This window comes from Thunnus albacares, chromosome 13 (genome assembly GCF_914725855.1).
Source record: "Thunnus albacares chromosome 13, fThuAlb1.1, whole genome shotgun sequence".
In the NCBI taxonomy this organism is placed as follows: domain Eukaryota; kingdom Metazoa; phylum Chordata; class Actinopteri; order Scombriformes; family Scombridae; genus Thunnus; species Thunnus albacares.
Window position 1 is genome coordinate 16,859,753 of NC_058118.1, and position 19,387 is coordinate 16,879,139.

At 40.0% G+C, this 19,387-nt stretch overlaps 1 protein-coding gene across 2 annotated transcripts; it reads right to left on the reverse strand.

The window, feature by feature from the left end:
* Positions 1-1,503: 1,503 nt before the first annotated feature.
* LOC122996194 (clustered mitochondria protein homolog) lies at positions 1,504-18,903 on the reverse strand. Of its 2 annotated transcripts, none has more exons than XM_044371791.1 (30): positions 18,388-18,903; positions 18,041-18,106; positions 15,808-17,198; positions 15,534-15,694; positions 15,244-15,415; positions 13,808-13,948; positions 13,578-13,708; positions 13,311-13,465; positions 12,998-13,123; positions 12,661-12,808; positions 12,415-12,507; positions 11,960-12,178; positions 11,589-11,764; positions 11,126-11,437; positions 10,878-11,032; positions 9,546-9,647; positions 9,354-9,454; positions 9,106-9,258; positions 7,716-7,778; positions 7,382-7,629; positions 7,165-7,249; positions 6,388-6,541; positions 5,427-5,566; positions 5,158-5,238; positions 4,944-5,069; positions 4,157-4,278; positions 3,910-4,003; positions 3,692-3,826; positions 2,933-3,006; positions 1,504-2,778 (listed from the first exon to the last, which is right to left on the reverse strand). In XM_044371791.1, exons 3-30 carry the CDS (start codon positions 17,153-17,155, stop codon positions 2,652-2,654), a joined length of 5,142 nt encoding a protein of 1,713 aa, XP_044227726.1. In that variant the 5' UTR covers positions 17,156-17,198; positions 18,041-18,106; positions 18,388-18,903; the 3' UTR covers positions 1,504-2,651. The 2 variants fall into 2 exon arrangements, with proteins under 2 accessions (XP_044227726.1, XP_044227725.1); XM_044371790.1 differs by having other exon boundaries at positions 15,534-15,697.
* Between the last annotated feature and the right edge of the window lie 484 nt (positions 18,904-19,387).

Sequence of the window (19,387 nt, forward strand, 5' to 3'; positions counted from 1 at the left end):
ATATGACAAGAGTAAGCTAATAATAATAATGAGATAATACAATTTCAAAAAGTAGTACTTAAATTAAATGAAATGTTTAAAATCTATTTGCAGAATTGAATTATAATAGTTTTGAAATACGATATAAAACTTGAAATGAAATATTGACTATACAAAGGAAATATGGACTGCACTTAGAAATTAGGGCAAAATGTAAATGTGACATGTGCAATAAATAATTCAATTATGTAACAGTGGAAGATAAATGCAATGTACAATGTAAAGTCCAGTTTGATGAAATATATGAAAGTGACCAGTGCAGGTATTCAAAGAGGGATGTTGAAATGTAAAGTCCAGTTTGATAACAGTTCAGTTCAGCTATTTAGTCAGGCAACAGCTTCTGGAAAGAAGCTGGTCCTGTGTCTGCTGGTGGAGGTTTTTATGGATCTCAGTCTTTTCCTGAGGAAAAAAGTTCAAAGAACACAACAATCTTCAGAAAATATACACAAGGAACGACTATATACAGGTGAACTGTGAACTGTAAACAGGATACAAATACTGCAAAGAAGTGAAGAGTACAAGGAGTGCTGAGATTAATATTAAATGCTAAAAAAAAGTTATTTTAGTAGGTGGTTATGTAAAGTATATACAACCTGTTCAAATATACATTAATGAGTGAAATGTATATATGTCATTGCACATTTTGTATTTTAAACTAAATAAATATTTATAATTTGTAGGTATTTTAGTGTTCCAGGGCTATTGCACAGTGTTTGAGTTAGCTGTTGATAAGTGTGACAGAGAGGGGAAGAAACTGTTCCTGTGTCTGGTTGTTTTGGTGAACAGTGATCTGTAGCGTGTTCTCCCAGAAGGGAGATTATGTCCAGGGTGTGAGGGGTCTGCAGTGATTTTCCCTGCCTGTTTCCTGATTCTGGATGTGTACAGGTCCTGAATGGAGGGCAGGTCAACACCAATTATCTTTTTTGCTGACCTGACTGACAGTGATGGAAGTGTAGAATTATGATGATGATGATGATGATGATGATGATGATGATGATGATGATGATGATTACAGAAGGAGAGTTTATTCTATAACTGTTAAGTTTAGGAAAGATTTGGAGAAATATTTAGAGGATAAGCCTACAGGTTACGGTATACAGCTAACTAGAAATAAAGACATTGTTGCTTACTTTGATTGTAATTCCTCTCTTCCAAAAGATATTTCCTATTATTAGGCAGATTTCACATACATAAATCAAAATGTTCTAAATCTTAAGGTTTTTGTTTGAATTATTTTATTAAAAAGATACATTGAAGTCCATTACTTGTTAAAAAAAAATCACAATCATAATTGTTTGAAGCAAGTGGAAAAAGCATCACATAAAGTCTGCAGTAGTTTATTTTTTTATTTTTTATTAGCAATTTCCCCTTATTGTATTTATCTATTTTAATTTATTGTTAAGCTGAGATGTCTGAGGTTTTGTATTTTAGTTTCTTAAATAAACAATTAAATAATATTAATAATGATAATTACATGTGTAATCTTTATTATTATATGTACAGTCAAGTTTTCATTTGAACAATTTTAATTGTAAACACATTTCTCATGGAGATAACCAGCAGAACGACAGACTGAAGTGATGATGTCACCTCGGGACTTTTAATTATGCAGCTTCTTCATGGATGCTGAATAATGGAACAACTCCCAGGAAACTATAACACAACCCAAAATGATTTTACATTTACTAGACGGGTACATTTTTGGATCAACACTTGTAAGCCACATTGAAATAGCAGTCATTTGGGATAATGTATAAAATTCACTTAGTCTTACAGGATCAACTCCAAAAAAAAGTCACTTTATACCAGTTCAAAGTGTGATGCTCTGATTTCTATCTTGGAGACAAATAGACTTGTTCTTGTAGAGTTAAGACATATAATGCTGAGATACTTATTGTTACCCTACAGTCACCTGGATTTTAATGACAACAATTTGGGTTAAATTATAACAGATTTCTGGTACACATCCAAAACAGTCAGAGATTATTTCAATATTCGGGCAAAGACAAATAACCCACCATCTTCAGAGAACTGTTCATGACACAAGTGTGAAACCCAGTGGACGCAGGAGGGATTGCAAGAAGACAACATCATTTAAAAATCTAAGAAATTGTGACTTTTAGTAACACTGTTGCTATATTGTTTTTCTCATTAGAAGTCAGCCTAAACATCATGTGCTTGTCCGTTCATCTAGCAGTATCATCTTTGATTTTATTTTTTATGCATTTTTCTGACAAAAGGAGGAGAGTCATACACGTTTCCCAGCAAAGCTACAGCCTGCAGAGTTCATTCAAGTCCTGGATCCCACATATTTTAACAAGAGCTGTTTCATGACAGCAGATAGGTCTGCATTAGTTAATGTAGACTAGAAAAAAGGCTGAGGATCTCTTCAACATCCAGTCCTTCATAGTCAACAGCAGAACAAACTCCTCTTCCAAAAGTAGGCAACTACACCTGTCTGTTACTATATAGCTGTTATCCAAAGTAGGTTAACTGGAGTCCCAGTTTGCCCAGAGTTGTTCTCGTTGTTCTCGTCGTTCTCTGCAGTCATTTTCAGAGGTTTGACTGAATACACAGATGTTCTATTGTAACTGTGCCTCCAAGTCCATAGTTCATTGTTGTTGTCTGTTGTCTGAAGTTATTACGTCTTTATGCTTCAATAACTGATTTTCCAGCTCTTCCACTTGAAACTTTTCCTTCCCTTTCAGCTGAGTCCTCAGGTCTGCGATTTCTTTTGCACTAGAGAGAAAGACATAAGACTATATGTGAGAAATCATCGTTTCATGAAAAATTTTTAATGTTTTGAAGATGCTATTTATAAAATCACCCTATCTTCACCCTTTGTCAGAATAATCATCATTTTTGCTGCCATAACTGCGAGTTCAGTGTTCACCTGAGAGGAATGAGGATTATTCCACAGGTCAGGTTGAGCTGCTGAAGGATTTTAGGAAGGCTTGGTATGGAAAACTAGAGAAACACAAATGACATAAACGATCACATGACCAGAAATGTATATTTTTGTACAGACAGTGCAGTTACATTCTTGCATGTTTGCATGTGTGTGTCCATGTCCTCCACTTCTGCCTCCTCCTCCTCCTCCTCCTCCTAGTCACTCTCTCCCTTTCCTCTTCCTTGTGTGTCTATGTTTGCTTAATTACAGGAGTGACGACTGGTGTGTGAGAGTCAGGCATCCAGCCGTCAATCATCATGATTAGCCCTGTATAAATATCTGGTTCAGCCTCCACCTCTTCGTCAGATCATAGACTCTGTTCACACAGTCAGTCACGCTTCCAGTCTATCTTTGTTCTGGTTACTGTTCTGTCAGGATCCAGCATTTGCCTAAACCCTGTTTCTCTGTGCCTGTAGAAAACCTTAGCCTGACTCCAGCCTCGGTTTCCAGTCCTCCTGCATCGTCTGTCTCTCTCCTCTGTTCAGCTCGGCTCCCTGCTTTCTGCCTGGCTCCCCTCATCATTCCCCTGCCCCTATTAGGCCCCAGCTTCATGCCCAAACCTCTGCCCCCAGTTTCGTGCTACCTGCCCAGCAATAAACTGCCTTGCAACTTTATTAATTGCCTCCTGTCTCTCTGTGTGCTGCACTTGGGTTCACTAGCATTGACGTGATAGCGTGTTTGCGTTTGTAAAGCTGTACAAACCTTTGGAGGTGGAATACAGGCACTGGGTGTGTTACTGTAGATTTGGTTGATGGCTTTCTGAAGGATCACAGCCTGCTGAGTGAGGCTCCTCAGGTACTCTGAGCTTTCCTTCGTACTGTCATGGTTCTCACCAACCTGCATGTGTGCAGCAATGAAGACTCTCAGTTAAAACATAGCATAGCATAAACCATCAGCAAACATTGCATTTTAGAGCTGACCTGGCTCTTATATATTGAATAAGCCTCTTTCTCATGTTGCAGAGCTGATCGAAACTCTCCTTTACTCTCGTACACCGTGGCGAGCAGATGATGACTATACAGAAGATATACATAGAGAGGTAACGATGATGAAAATGGAAATAAAGGAAGGTAGCAATTTATGCATATGAAGGTCACAGCAAGTGTAACCTGTTTCTGAATATAAGAATACATGACCAGAGAGGAACGTAATGACAAACTGTCTCACCTATGCGCATGCTTCAGGGATGTGGCGCCGTGGTATTTTGAGGTCAAAATGAAGGCATTCTGTAGGAACTTCAGGGAAAGCTCATACTCCATCAGTCCATGAAGCACTAGACCCAGCATACTCTAATGTAAGGGAGCACAACAGGGACTTAAACACATGATTTCATACACACAGAAATCTTGAAAATATAATGATGGGTCAAGTAACTGTCACATGGTTTTTGTATTCAGTGTTTTCTGATGGTCTGGAAAGGCTTCAAGTTGTGCCTATTTGCATTTCCCAGTACCTAATCTACAATGATTTCCTCAAGTTTTATTGAGGTCCTGTGATCAAACATTTTAATCTTCTTAAAATCTTAAAGGTGTAAATTTCTTATGTTTTGAAAATGGTTGATTGTCATGATTTTTGTACATTGGATGATTTACCTGGAAGGTGGGAGGGATAAAGAAGCCTATTGGTTAACAGGTTAAATATATAATGTTAATATTTCTTCTGTATTCAGTGTAAGTATTCTGTATACATTTGTTCAATAAAAACATTTTATCTGCTCTGCCAATAAAAAAAATCCTCATTTGTTCCTTCCCTCATGATTTTCTATAATAGGGTTCCAGTAAATGTTGGTGATGCTTTGTTTTGGATTATTTTGACTTTTTAATTAACCAAATAATTTACATAAACTCATTTTAATGTCTAAAATTGATTAGATTTAAATAGATGTTTACTGTTAATAACATAAAAGAAAGAAAATTCCAGCAGAGAAACCATTTGCAGGTGATGACTCACTTACATCCAGCAGAGCGACCTGTGGATGATCTTCTCCGCTCACAAGCAGGGCGAGGTAACGAGCACGATACAGCAGCTGCAGGGAGGTTGATTGCCGACCTCCAGCAAAGCAGTACAGGGCCAGGAAAGTCTGAATCACAGAAAGAAATCAGTTGAGCTAAGTAAAAGAGAAACAGGATTAAAATGTTTTGGATCAACGAAAAGGTGAAGAAACTCACGTAGTCTTGTATGGTCTGTGGGTGGTCTATACCTTGTACTCTCTCACTACTCATGACAGCCTTTTCCTGGTGGCTGAGGGCCTGTGAGACATGGATTAATGAGAAAGACATTACTTTATGAAAGCACACAAATGTGCTTTTTGTCTGTTTGTATCATCATATTCAGACTGAATGGCTGCATGTTACCACTCCATTAATATCTTAAAACTTGAGATGTGGGGTGATGATGTCTAATAATGTTATAAAAATGAATTGTAATGCATATTTACGTCTGCATATTCCCCCAAGATGTAGCTGAGCCGTCCCAGGAGACGCAGGCACATGCACACATCCTCATGCAGGACCCCACACACGCTGCTGAACAGAGTCAGGGCCTGGCTAATCAGTTCATAGCCCTCTTTGAGGAGGCCTTAAAGAAAACATAAAACATACTGATGAGTACTGAATCTGCTCATCAAATGAAGTAATTTCACCCATTAACAAGTGAAAATCTGTGGAAATCAGTGTTGGATACATGACTTATGCTGTTGCCGTGTAGAAAGACAGAAGATGGATATCCAGGGAGGAAGCTGCAGAGCCACTGTAGACAAATCTTCACCTCCAAACTGAATTCAGCCAGGATCAGTATTGATTAGAGATTGGGTAATGCCGGTATGGTGGCCCTAATGAACAGCTCATATAATCTTATGGTGCCTTTAAGAGGAGGCTTGTTTACAGAGTGCACAAGAATGAGTCCACTTGAATGACCTTTGTAAGTAAAAAGTGTCTGAATGCTTCTGAACATCTAACAAAGGGGCTTTTTCTGGGTAGTTACTTTTAAAACAAAGTCACATTTTAAATAATAATAAAAACCACCAAATAACTTGCATTAATTTTGAAATGGGAACATTGTTATGTCTATTTATGTTGTCAGTTTCCTAGCAACATTAGAGTTTAAACCATTGAATGTCAAGCATATCCTTAACTTGACTTCCCATGTTGAAAATATAATGATGTGGTTCTACTGTGTATTGACGCTTGTAGGAAAACATTATTTCACATCATCACAGCTGTGGTGCATCAGCAGAGCGGATCATTTTCCATAAAGACACACCAGTTAATGGTCAGTCACTTTAAACACCCAGACTAGCTCACCGTGCTACTCTAAATGTAAACATACAGTATATATACAGTAAACATACAGTGCATATACAGTATGCAGTTGTGAATGTTTGTGTCCGTGTCTCTCACCCTGCTGTACCGCCACCTGTGCATTTTGCACAAGCCGTGTGGCATCTGTTGCTGTAGGTTTGAGATGTTTGACCACAGGAAACATGTTAACGACGTCTTCCTCACCAAACGCTGGCCTGTGTCGAGACTCAAATGCATATTCCCTCAACTGCACCTAAAATACAGACAAATGGAAGAAGAGGTTAGAGGGGAAAACACAGTTTGAGTGAAAGGGAGATTTTGAAATGCGTTTTAAAGCTGCACTAGATACCTTTGATCTTTGGCAAAAAAAGTCGATGCTGGAGATTAATTTAATTTTTACGTGTTTGAGGAATTCCAGCACCTAAAAGTCCTGAAGCATAATGTCAGTCCTCATACTAATCTTACATAGCCAGACCTCATTAAGCGTCAAATTTAAGCGTACATTTTTTTCTCTGAGCTTGACCAGACAGGTGTGGCTTCAGAAGATTATCTCATATCTAAATCTTCTCTTGGTTGCTGGACAGGGTGAAAATAACGGAGAAAAAAACAACTTTTGCAGCAGATTCAATCATAGCTGATCAGCACAGAACTTGCTGTGAAGAAGAACATTTTATGTCTCTAGTCCTTATTCCTCACTTTGAGCCAAATTAAGTGGTATCACAGAAAGTGGGGATGAGAAACTTTTATCAATTGCAGCTTCACATTTTCACTGATAAAAGAGGTGGTTTCAGCTAAAATTCTTATCTAGTGCAGCTTTAATGTAGACGGGATTCATTTAATTTCATAGGTAAATGTGTTATGGAGGCGATGTCTGACCTGGATGCCAGTCTTGATTGCCATCTCTCTCAGTAAGGAGATCCTCTGAAGGCCATACTTCCCTATAACCTCATCCATACTTTCACTGAACACAAAAAGACAGTGACAGTAACAGTGAAAAATCCTGTTGCAAATATCCAGCCACAAACACACACACACACACACACACACACACACACACACACACACACACACAGACACATACACAAACACACACCTGTCAATTGTGTAGTGATAATAATTTTCAGCCTCAGTCCTGATCCTGCCCCACAGCTCGCTGGCGGTCAGTTTAGCCCACACAGTGTCTGTCAACATGGAAACTCGACTCCCGTGGCTACGTCGACGTCGGCTCCTGCGACGAGTGAGCAGCTCGTCTGAGCAGGAGTCGGGGAAACAGGAGGTGGAGCTCAGGAGGCAGTTTAGGAAGTGGCTGACGGCAGCAGAGAAAGCTGCAGGTTCCACATCCTGAGAGAAAAACAGGAAAATTAAAGCCAGGTTGCAAAATGTTATATTCTAACATGTTGCTTGTGGATGTTATTTGAGTACGTCACCTGTAGATAGGTCCTGAAGATGTGTTTTGCACTTCTGATGATGACTTCACTCATAGAAATTCTCTGTGAAAAGACATTTGATCTGTTACAAAAGACACTGATTAGAGATAACTTTGGCCTTGACAAGAGAAAAGTAGTAAAACCTTTGATCCTGACATTGATTTAATGGATAAGTGTATATGATTTAGATGGAGGATGAAGCACCTTAAATTTCTAAACACTACAGTATTTTTTGTTCAGTTTACTGGAGAGGTTAATATCTAACTGGTCTATAAGAGTATTTATTTTGGTTAACACATTTGCGGAGCTCTCAGTAATTACCATCTCTTATCTCTCCCACCTGTACTTGAACTAACCACCACTGTTACTGGGTTTTCTGTGATCTAGTAGTGGTAATTTCCAACAGTTGGAAAGGTCTGGGACTATATCACTGTGAAACAGATGTAATTACTTCAGGCTGTGAAATCTAATCCAGTTCATCTCATTAAGCCTGAACCATTGTCAAGACACATCTGTCATACGTTCCCAGACTAATAAATTATACATTGACACAAGTTACATATCACCACAGTGAAAATGATTCCCTGCTTACAATCAGCAAAGAGTGTTGAAGGTCTTAAAGGAGGAAAGCCTTTAATTAGATACAGAAACCATCCTGTATTGCAGTGTTACAGGTTTGAATCCCTGCAATTAGACCTGCATCCAACAGATGTTCTGCGTCCTGTCAGTGTTTTGTTGTTATACAGTTAATCACACTTGATGAGTGTGCGCTCAATATTTATAATGTCACGAGACACGAGAATAATGACTTTATTTTATTAAAAATGCTAAGATAAAATATTGAGTGTTTATTAATATATCTGACAACAACTATAACTCATGTGAAACATCTGTAACTAATGTATAAACAGTCAATTAATGATTGATTATGTCATATAACAGCTGCAGTTGTTATATGCAGCTGAAAGCCCTGAGAGAAAATCCAGAGTTTTTTCCACCTTCAAGTTCAACATGTCTTCAGGAGTTTTGAACACATTTATGAACAAAATCTGAATGATTTGTACGTGTGTATAAACAATTAATAAATACTTCATAACACACTGTCAGAATTTGTTATGTATATATTATAATCAAATTTCAATAAATATGATTACACCTGTGTTCAATCATTCATTAACGATCCAATGTAAAGGATAATGCCCGACAAGGTGTCCATTATCAGGAATTAATGGACGACGAGGAGGCCACGGTTGCTTCCACTTCTGTCAGGCCACATTAATGAATATCTTACTCAATATGATTCAAGTGATGTTGAGGAAAGCTTATCAATTTAAACTCAAATAAATTTAAACTCACAGCAAGAGGAAGGAAGCAATGATGACTCAAGTACCTGTATGTGTCTGAGCCTCCCTCCTTCCTCCAGCCTGTCCAGCTCCATCAGCAGGCTGCCCAGGTAACGCACGTTCACACCCCGCTGGTGTAGCACTGAGGTCAAGGTCTCACCATCCATCGGCACCGCCATGTGGTCGAGACAGTCCCTCAGCTACCACACACACACACACACACACACACAAACACAATATAAATATCATCTCCATGCACATGAAAGATCTGAATATTGTTCCACTCAAGACTCACCACAGCTGGAATCTGATTAGAGAGCAGAAAAGCAGTCGTGTCCCATAACAACCGTCTCTGACTCTGAACCTCCTCAGCACTCTCAGAGGGGAAACAAACACCTACAGCGAAGACACACGGTTTAATCTTAGTCCTCTTTTTTTTTTTTTATACCTTATACACACATACACACACATCCTCTTAATACTTTACCTGGAGAGCAAACATCAGGATTGAAGCGGATGTCAAAGCAAGAGTCACTCACTGATCCGACAGCCTCACAAGCTTTCATGATCACATTTCTGCTGTGAAATTCTATAAAAGGAAAAAAAAAAGTTTAAAAAACCAACAAAACGATAAATCATTAATTGAAATAGTACAATATCACAATCCTCACAACTATCTTTGGCCTCATTCATTAGTTTACAATTAATATTTGCATATTTTGAGGTTTCAGTAATAATTAATTTGTGTGCCTTACTCTACTCCCATTTTTTGCAGATACTGGGAGTCAGCTAGCAGGTGGAGCTGGGAGGTTTGCCTTGTACCTGCCCATCTGGGTTGGGCTTCCCAGAAGGCATAAAAGGACGGCCTTCTGGGAGTCTCTGTCTCTCTCTCTCAGCCGGGCCTACTGCAGGGGCCTCAGCTTTCTTCTTTTGTTTGGTTTGTTGCACCATCCAACACTCTTTACACCACATTTTCACTCATCCATACATTACAAACACTACTGATGTTTCTCCAACTTACACACCCCACCAGTTAGTTGGTATATTATTTTTTTGAGTTAAATAAATTACTTTTGACTGATATGTCTCTGTGTTGAAATCAACCTTTTCCAGGTCCAACAAACTTTCAACCTCAGCTTTTAAACCAACATGAATGAGAAGTCCTTAAAATTGAAACTTAATTAAAACTGAAAATTTGAACATCTCTAATTCATGAGCAAACTCCATCCGCTGATGAAGATCATGTGATATGATCAAAAGCTCTAGAGCAGCTACTAAACTACTAACAACTTCAAGAATAAACTTTCAACCTCACAGTTCTACACATTTCAATGCATTTGTATGTCTTACTACGTCCTTTATTCAGTTAATTTTGTAGCTTCTCCCTCTATGCTCCTCAGCCTCTTTACACCCGGTTTACCAATATATTAGAGCTGCAACGATTAGTTGATTAATTGATTAGGATCCAACTATTAAATTGATTGTCAATGATTTTGATAATCGATTGTTAGTTTGGAGTCATTTTTTTAAACATGTCCAAATTCTCTGATTCAAGCTTCTCAAATGTGAATATTTTCTGGTTTCTTTCATCTGCTGTGACGGTAAAAAGAGTATTTTTGGGTTATGGATTGTTTGATGGGACGTCTTGAGCCTTGGGAAACAGCGCTTGACATTTTTCACCATTTTCTGATATTTTATGGACCAATAGCTAAATTATTCAAGAAAATAATCGATGGATTAATCGATAATGAAAATAATGATTAGTTGCAACCCTACATTACATTTTATAATTTCACTTTATTTAGCTGGTCTTATTCACCCATGTCAGCTCCATCTGCAGCTGTATCTCCAATTCTCGGCTTGTTGACTTCATCCTGAATCATCTCTGCTGGATCTCTCTCTGTCTGCTGCCCCTCAGGACGTTCCTCCAGCTGGCTGAGCCCATGCGACACCATCTTGACATAAACTTCATACCTGCAACAGAAAACATAAAGTATCAGGAATGGGAAACTTTATTTACAAAGCTCAGTTCATACATCAAAGGGCTCAACATGTCCTCTGTCTCACCTGTGTTGGACGAAGGCCTCCACCAGCTCCGGTCTCAGGCTGGCCAGGCTGTGATGGTGTCGCCGTGGGTAACCAAAGCTCTGACATTCCTTCGGCACTTCCTCTCTCATCTCCTCCGTTTCTGAGAACTGGAAGTTAAGGTCTGGGGGGAAGGTCCTGAGAAGGTCCAAGATGTAGGCTCGTCCGTCATTACCCAGGATGCCTTTGGTCTCGATGCCAGAGCAAAGCTCCACTGAGCTGTTGTTGTGGTCGAGCACCTGGTGACGCTGGATTCTCAGTGGTTTACTGGTTTTATCAAGAAGCTCCAGAAACCTGCAGAAAAACACACTTCTGCTTTAATAATGTTGAGACAATTAAATAGACATAGAGTTGCCTCAGCCTGCAAGATTACACGTTTGAACATTTACTTGAATAAGATCTAAATATCTAAAGTTTAAGACTTAATTATTTTGTGTGAGTGTACCTGGGGTGTGTAAAAACAGTTTTTCCATAGTCATTAGAGCCGTAGACGACACTCTGCTCCTGATTTTTCTCGAGTATCCCAGGAACGATCGTCTGAGCGATGACACGGATACCACGATAATCCACCACAGCTGTCCCAAGTGTGTGGAGCCCCTCTATGTCCACAGATGTGTATGCCTGTAGTTTATAAATATTTGTCATTTGATGGCAAGAACATACAAGCATTCCTGCTAATTTCTGATTGTGTGGCATAGGATTAGATTAGATATATGTTTTAAAAGTGAAAGTAAAATAATCTATCCACGAAACCACCACTTGCAGAGGTTTTACTCTCAGAGTTTGTGAGACTGGACTCATCACTTAATTACCTACCTGAGCTCCTCTGAGGTCACAGATGGCAGCAGCATGAGCTGCAGTGTTGCCCCCTAGTGGGCGGTAGTGCTCAGAAATGTCAAACCCCAGGCTGAAGAAGAGGTTGTTCCAGATGAACATCTGCATATGAGGCGCCTCCCCTGGGTTTAAAGGCATGACATTACCGTCGATAACTGCTACAGCACCTCGTGTCGCAGCGGCAACAAAGTCACTGTTGGTCTAGATGGAGGGATGAATATCTTAGTTAACACGGTTTGCCTTGTCAGTAAAGAAGCACAATCTAATTGCAAAGCAGCAAAAGGAAGGAATGACTTCACAGAACAGATGAAGTATAGGACAAGGGAGGTTAAGTTCTTCATCTTGTCCATCCTGTACTCCTGGATACTGCTTCAAGTATTCAACTGATGCTTCTTTGTTCACCAGTCAGAGAGAGGATTGGAAAGATGTGGTCTCACCTTGAATACACTCCTCTCTCTGTGCAGACGCTCTTGAAGAGAGTTTCTGGGGAGTTCCCTGCATCCCTGCAGCTCCTCATTCCACTCCCGACTCTGTGCTCATAACACACAAACTAAAAATCAGCATCAGCACCATGAAATCTCTGGGTTTGTGTGTATGTTCCTACATGCACACAGCAAAAATCCTGCACTGCATTGAAACGTTATATTTGTCTGCATTTCCAAAATTAGTTTTGTGTCAGCAACCTGCCCGGCTGTTTGCTCGTCCTGGCCCATGCGACTGGTGTGTGTCTCCTCTGCTCTGACACAGTCGAGGGTATGGTCTCCATGAGGGGCGATCCAGGTGAACACCTGGAAAGGTGCTGCAATCCGCTCATAAGGATGCTGCTGGACTCTGATTCACAGCAAGAGACAGAAAATAGGGTGAAAAGATTTATGTTTTATTGGGATGAAAGTGTCAATAAGGATCAGTTTCATGTTATTTCTACCATTATCAACACTCATGTAAATTATAGAAATTATACTGGTGTTCTCAGTTTTCAACAAATTGTAACCATACATTGGGTTCGTGAGGTTTTCTCACCTCTTCTTCTGCAGGGCGTTGAAGTTTTTCCTGAAGGCAGGGCTGACCTGACTTAACAGCTCAACTAGAGAGTGGCAAAGGATTTTGGGAACTGCAGGTTTAGGATTGAAGTTGAAGCTAGTTGACCTGGAGCAGTCAGAGGAAAGCACACATTTTACATAATCATTATAACAATGCCCACTCCTCTTGGGTCTCTCAGTTTACTGCTCTCTGGGTCTTTCTTGTGGAACTTAAAGAGGCAGAAATACAATATTTTTGAGGCTGAGTTCATAGTTTAGAACACTCTCAAATGGCTGAACAGTTTAAAACTCACTGGTTGAGGTAGAAACCACGTGTAGAGGATGTAATGTTGAGTTCTCTGTCTTCCATAGTCAGGACATTGAGGTACATTAAGTCCCCATGCATCTTCCTGTTTCCTGGAGGAGGGTTCCAACTGCTCATGGTCAGGACCCGCAGGCACTGTAACGGCTACCCAACACAGAAAAGCAGTCCCAAGAATACTCACTATAGATGAAGACATGTTTTTATAGATGTTTTATATGTAACCAGTCATATTTGCAGTACAAAGCTGGTCTCTCACCTTCCAGTCACCTCTGAATGGCTGCAGCGGAGTAAGCAGTCGTTCCTTGCATCCAGGGAGGACGTATTCTGGAGGGCTGCAGTCAAGAGACTCCTTTTCAGAAGCTCGCCTCTTCGTCACACTTTCACTATCTGAATGGATGAATGTGGAGGTGAAAGAGTCAAATGATTACTGACAGAACGCACAGACAAGTGAGGAGGATGTGAGGAGGTATGAGAGGACAACATCACCCTTTTCTCCTCGCGTGTAGAAGGTGAGGTAAGACAGAGAGCTGCCGTTCATTCCATTGTACGCATCGGTGGGGTCAAGACTCCTCAGAAGATCACGGACATGTCTGAGATGAAGACGAGCATCACGCACAGAGTAAGAATCTGTAGCAAGATCAGAAAATAAGCATATAAAGTATTAAATTCAATCTTATACAAGGACAAGGTGAATAGGAAACTTTCTTGTTGCCATGACGCATTTCATGAAACAAATCAAAAATGGAGTAAAGACAGAAAGTACTTTTACTCAAGTGCTTTACTTGAATATTTACTTTTTCTGCTACTTTATTCTTCTACTCTACTACATTTCAGAGAGAAATATTATACTTTTTAACTTCACTACATTTATTTGACAAAGGAAAAATGATCAAATATTTAGCAAAAAAGCAGATTATAGAAGTAGTGGAAACTAGTTCCACCTGGACTAGTTACAGCAATAAAATTCTACTTTTTGTATGCATTGATGCATCAGTATTAACTATCTAATAACAAAATATAATAATAATTATATAATAATAATATAATAGTATAAAACACAGGGCTTTACTTTCGATATGTATATTCTGCTCATAATGTTTCTGTACTTTTAACTAGGATTTTGAATGCAGGACTTTTACTTGTAATGTAGTATTTTTACATTGTTGTATTGGTACTTTTAAATAAAGGATCTAAATACATCTTCCATCACTGCAAATCAGTGCATGTCTGGACAATATAAAACAAAACAGTGCAGTTCAGTATTGTCTCAAGTGTAGAAAAACGTATCAAGCTATAATATTATATCCAATTGTGCTACAGTGATACTATTCATCAACTATACATTTTAAAGCATAACCTTTTTTAAAAGTGTGTTTGCTTTCCACTGCAATAGTAATATATTTTGCTCATTTAACAGGTGATTTCACATTTGTAAACATAAGCAGACATAACGTTTATGAAGATCAATATATTAAAATGAACAATGCATAGTATTGCTTTTTTTTCACAAAATGCAGATGCAAGTACATTTATAGTGCAGGTTTAAAGTGAGTGATGCACATAATTTATAGTTGAATATAGATTCAATTTGAAAAATAACTCAGTGGTTGGTCTTTGTGGAGTCAGAGATAATGTTGTAAACCTTCCTGGATGAAGTTAAGTTTTGGGCCATTTTCATCATGTTTGCAGACACAAAGACTGAGCATGTGTCTGACACCTGCAGAAGTTAATACCAGTTTGGATGACATGTAAAAAGGGTTTTCTTGTGAGAAGGTGTTTACTGGTCCATGTGAAGTCCTTGATGTGAGCTCTAATCAAACTGGACAGGAGCCAGAGGCCGACATTGTTGCACTCCAAAGTGAACTGTTAATTATCACAGACAGACTTCTTATAAAGAATGTAAAAAAGAAAGAGACAGTTACCCTCCACCACCTTGATCAGCCCTCCATCCTGGATACCCTGGATGGAGCGTAACTCGGTGAGGCTGTCAAGCACGGCGCCTCCCAGCTGGAGGGAGAAGCATGTGCGGTGGCAGGTTAGCTCATGATCCATCAGCACCTGCTGCAGCTCCGCCACCAACATCTGGCCTGATACCTAAGAGGAGAAAACAGACAGAGAGTTGGACTGGAGTGAATTAGAAAGACATAAAGATAAAGTGATGTGTCTTTAATAATCGTATGTAAAAACATTTAATAATCATGTCAAGCAGGACCTGAAGCTCGAAACTTTCTGTTCCAGGAGGTTGGATTCTGACAGGGAAGCCCGTTTCTTGGAGATCAACTATGTCACGGATGCTAAGTTGCTCCCTTTTATCAACATCAGACTGCTCTGGGCGATCGTTCTCAGGGCTTTCTTCAGTTTGACTTGGAGGCACTGCTGACAACAGTGCAGAAGATACAAAATAAGGGTGTGAGGATGAAAGCAGGATGTATGATGATACAGGCTGCAGCTGAAAGCACAAAAAAACATATCAGACAAACACACACCTTTGACATGCGGTGCTGCCAGAAACAGCCTGTCAACTAAAAACAATGTCACATTCTTCATCTCAGGCCCTTCCTCCTCCACCTGCAGAGCTTTGTCCTGCTCCAAAACATGCTGCAGGGCAGGCGTGTCGTGGTCCTCTTCCCTCTTTGCTGGGTGCAAGTTTTCCTCACACTGAATCTGATCTGGACTGTCAACGGACTGATCTTCTGACAGGTTCAATTTTGTTTTTTTGTGGATATTGTCCTTTTTATTTACATTCTGGTTGGTCACCACAGTCTCTTGTCCCATCTGTTCATTAGTCTGAATGCTCTGTTGTTTCAGGTCTACAGCAGGGCCAAGATTGTCCACAATGTCAGTGTTGTTGATGGTGTTTTTCTCCGCTGCAGCAATGTTCTCATCCATGTTGTTTACATTGTGTTCAGTCAGCGTCACTGATTCATGCTCTGATTCAATGTTTTGTTCTTTTTCCTTGACCTGTGCCTGCAAATTGCAGTGCTCAATGTAGGCAAAGTCTGTATTTTCCTGGGCTGCAACAGTATTCTGCTGCAACTTAAAGACATTCTCTTGCGTTGTTTTCTGCTTTTCATCAGCGTTTCCCTCCTCTTTTACTCCAGTATACACCAATGTGTTTCTCTCTGTCTGTATTTCCATCTTTCCTGGCACCTCCAGCTCTTCAAAAACTTCTACTTCTTCAGAAACTTTGGTGGTGATTTGATTATCTGAGTGTATCTCATGTGATGTTGTTGCCTCCAAGAGCACATCCACCTGTTTCAGTATTCCATCACCTTCCCAAATATCCACAACCATCTCTTTTGCAACGCCAGTATTTATTAGTGTGTTTACTTCTTTCTCCACAGTCTCATTTCTGCACATCAGCATTTCTGTTTGCGTCTGAACTTCTGCCTGGGACTCTGTCTGCGTCTGTACCCCCATTCCAATCTGCGTCTCCACTTCGGTTTGCGTCTCAACCTCAGAGTAGCCCCTGTTTCTCCCTCTGTTGCTCCTCTCTTGTCCTTCACCCACCCTCACTCCCTCGCCACCACCTCCTTCCTCCTCCTCGGACACCAGCAGACACACCATTGGCTCCACCAGAGCCACGTCCCCTCCGAGGTTGCTGCTTAGGATGATGTCAGGGAACAGGAAGTGTTCTGGTTCGAGGGCGGGGTTTGTCACACCGGTGGAGACGGTTAACATATCGTCCTCCGGGTTGTCTGGCAGGGTCGAGGAGTCACATTCACTCCCTTCGCTGGATAGCAGAGGAGATCTTTCAGCCTCACTGCGGACCGGTGCATCCTTACACTTAAAGTAGTCTGACAGTGTTTGACAGCACTGGACCACGTTTCCCATGATGCCTCTGTAAACAAGGCAGTAATACAACTGTGCAGGTGGCCTAAGGGAGAAAAGACCACAGTGTTTACACAAGTTCAGTGACAATAAGCTATTAAAAAGAAACTTAAAGGAAAAACAAGACTTTATTACAACTTTAGTTTTGTTTTGTTGCTAATGGTTCTATTGGTTATAATGTATTTACCAAAATAATGCTAGAAATAGATCCAACAGGGCAACAAACACAAGTGGTAAGTCTATCACATGGCCTGTAAACACACCAATAGTTTTGCCAAATTAGCTACTACTTTATATGGAGATGATGCAGGTTAATATTGAGACAGGAGGCTGGTCTGTAAACTGTGGTAACGGAGAACAGACAGTTGCAATTTACCTTTTCTTTTCCAAATGAATTGTTTACAACTGATCGTCTGACCCCATTGACAAATTTTTAGCAGTGATGCTGCATTTTTAGAATAACTGACACATAAAACCTATGAAAAAATAAAAAAACCTGTAATAAAGTTTAGTTTTCCTCTAACAGCTGCTGAAAATAATGTTTTGCTGACCTTCAGTGGTTTAACTTCTCAGCTGTGATGTAGAAGTGTACTCCAGGGTGTGGTCAATACACCATGACATCATTGCTGGGTGTGGTTACAGGTGAAGAGAGGGGCAGTAAAACTCTGTGTGTTTCACCCTGATGTTAAGTTGCTCTTTGAATCTCAAATGCATAATAAGTTTGAATTGAACTGCTGAGTGTAACCCGAGAAAGGCTTTGTCACTGTCACATGTGTGTGTCTGTTTATGTGGCATGTGTGAATGCATGCATGTGAGTAAGCTAAGAGCCTTAGACAACAGCTGATGACAGGAAGATTATGAACTGTTCCTGCAGTGGTGTCACCTTACAGAAGAGAGGACTGGAGCTAAATCTCATCAGATGAACTCTGGAATGATGCTGAATATGTGGAAATCCTGGAACACAGATTGAAGGTCACACTGAGTACAATTTTAAGTAAAAAATGCCTCAAAGTGACAGTTGTTTGGCTTTGAAGACCACCTATATTAAAGTGCCCACATCAAAACTGCAGAATATCCAAAATATACACAGGTCTAATGTCTTCAGTCCTAGTTTATATATAAGGAACACCTTATTCAGGCTCAAGTGTAGCAGAAAACCGCTGCATGTATCGCAAACAACAGAAGAACAAAAAGGCATCAATAGCACATTCATGTAATCAATCTCTGGGCCCTACCAGCCAGTGTTTAGAGAGAGATGTCATCTTCTCCAGGCTCCCCTGCTCTTCATCCTGCTGAAAACAGAGTCCTGAGTATCCCAGACTTTCCTCCAGAGCAGGAGACTCCCCTGTCCTTGCTGCAAACCACATTACACAAACTGTGTGTCAGTGCATGTGTGTGTGTGTGTCTGCCCTTCATGGGTGGAGAGGAGCTGTGAGGGAGCCTGTCGGCCTTCTATTCACACACACATGCACACACACACACACACATAGTACCCATCCAAGTCCAGAAGAGGGCAACCTCTCTGCCGTTTTGTGATGTAACTTCCTGTATTCAGACCGGTTTATGCACTCTCTATCAACCTTGAATGTGAGCACATGCAGGAGGTGTATTAATAGCGCCAACAGGAGGGCTGGCACCTCCTCAAATTTTGCCCCCAGTGAGTGAAAACTACACAATGAATGACACCGCACATCCCCTCCCAAGCTTGGCAGTGCTGGAAACCCCTCCTGTGTTCCCTCTCCGCTCTCTTCACACACTTTTAGGCATGAGCTGGAATGCAACTCGCTGGTTGCCATGGCAGCACTGCAGAGATACATTAACATTCTGGGCACAGTCTCCACGACAACTGTGGGAACGTTCTAGAATGGGACGTTTGCTAGGAGACAAGTGTGCTCACTGCCATGACAACCACATCTCCATCTACAACTACTATTTGGTAGTTTGTAAGTGTCAGTAGTTTTCAGTCAGTGCTGGAATAAAAAGGTCCACAAATAGATTTGAAAAATGTTACAGAAATGTTTAAAAAAGGATAATTATATACAAAAAAGATATTTATAACCATTTTTGTTTAATTGTTTGTATTTTTTCTTTTCCTTATGTGTCATTGTTATTGATCTTTTGTAAATCTATTGCAATTTCATGCCATTGTGTCATTTTTCTGTTATAAAAAACAAACAAAAAAAACATTTGGAAGATAAAAAGATATGTTTAAAAGGATATTTCAATTTTCTTTTT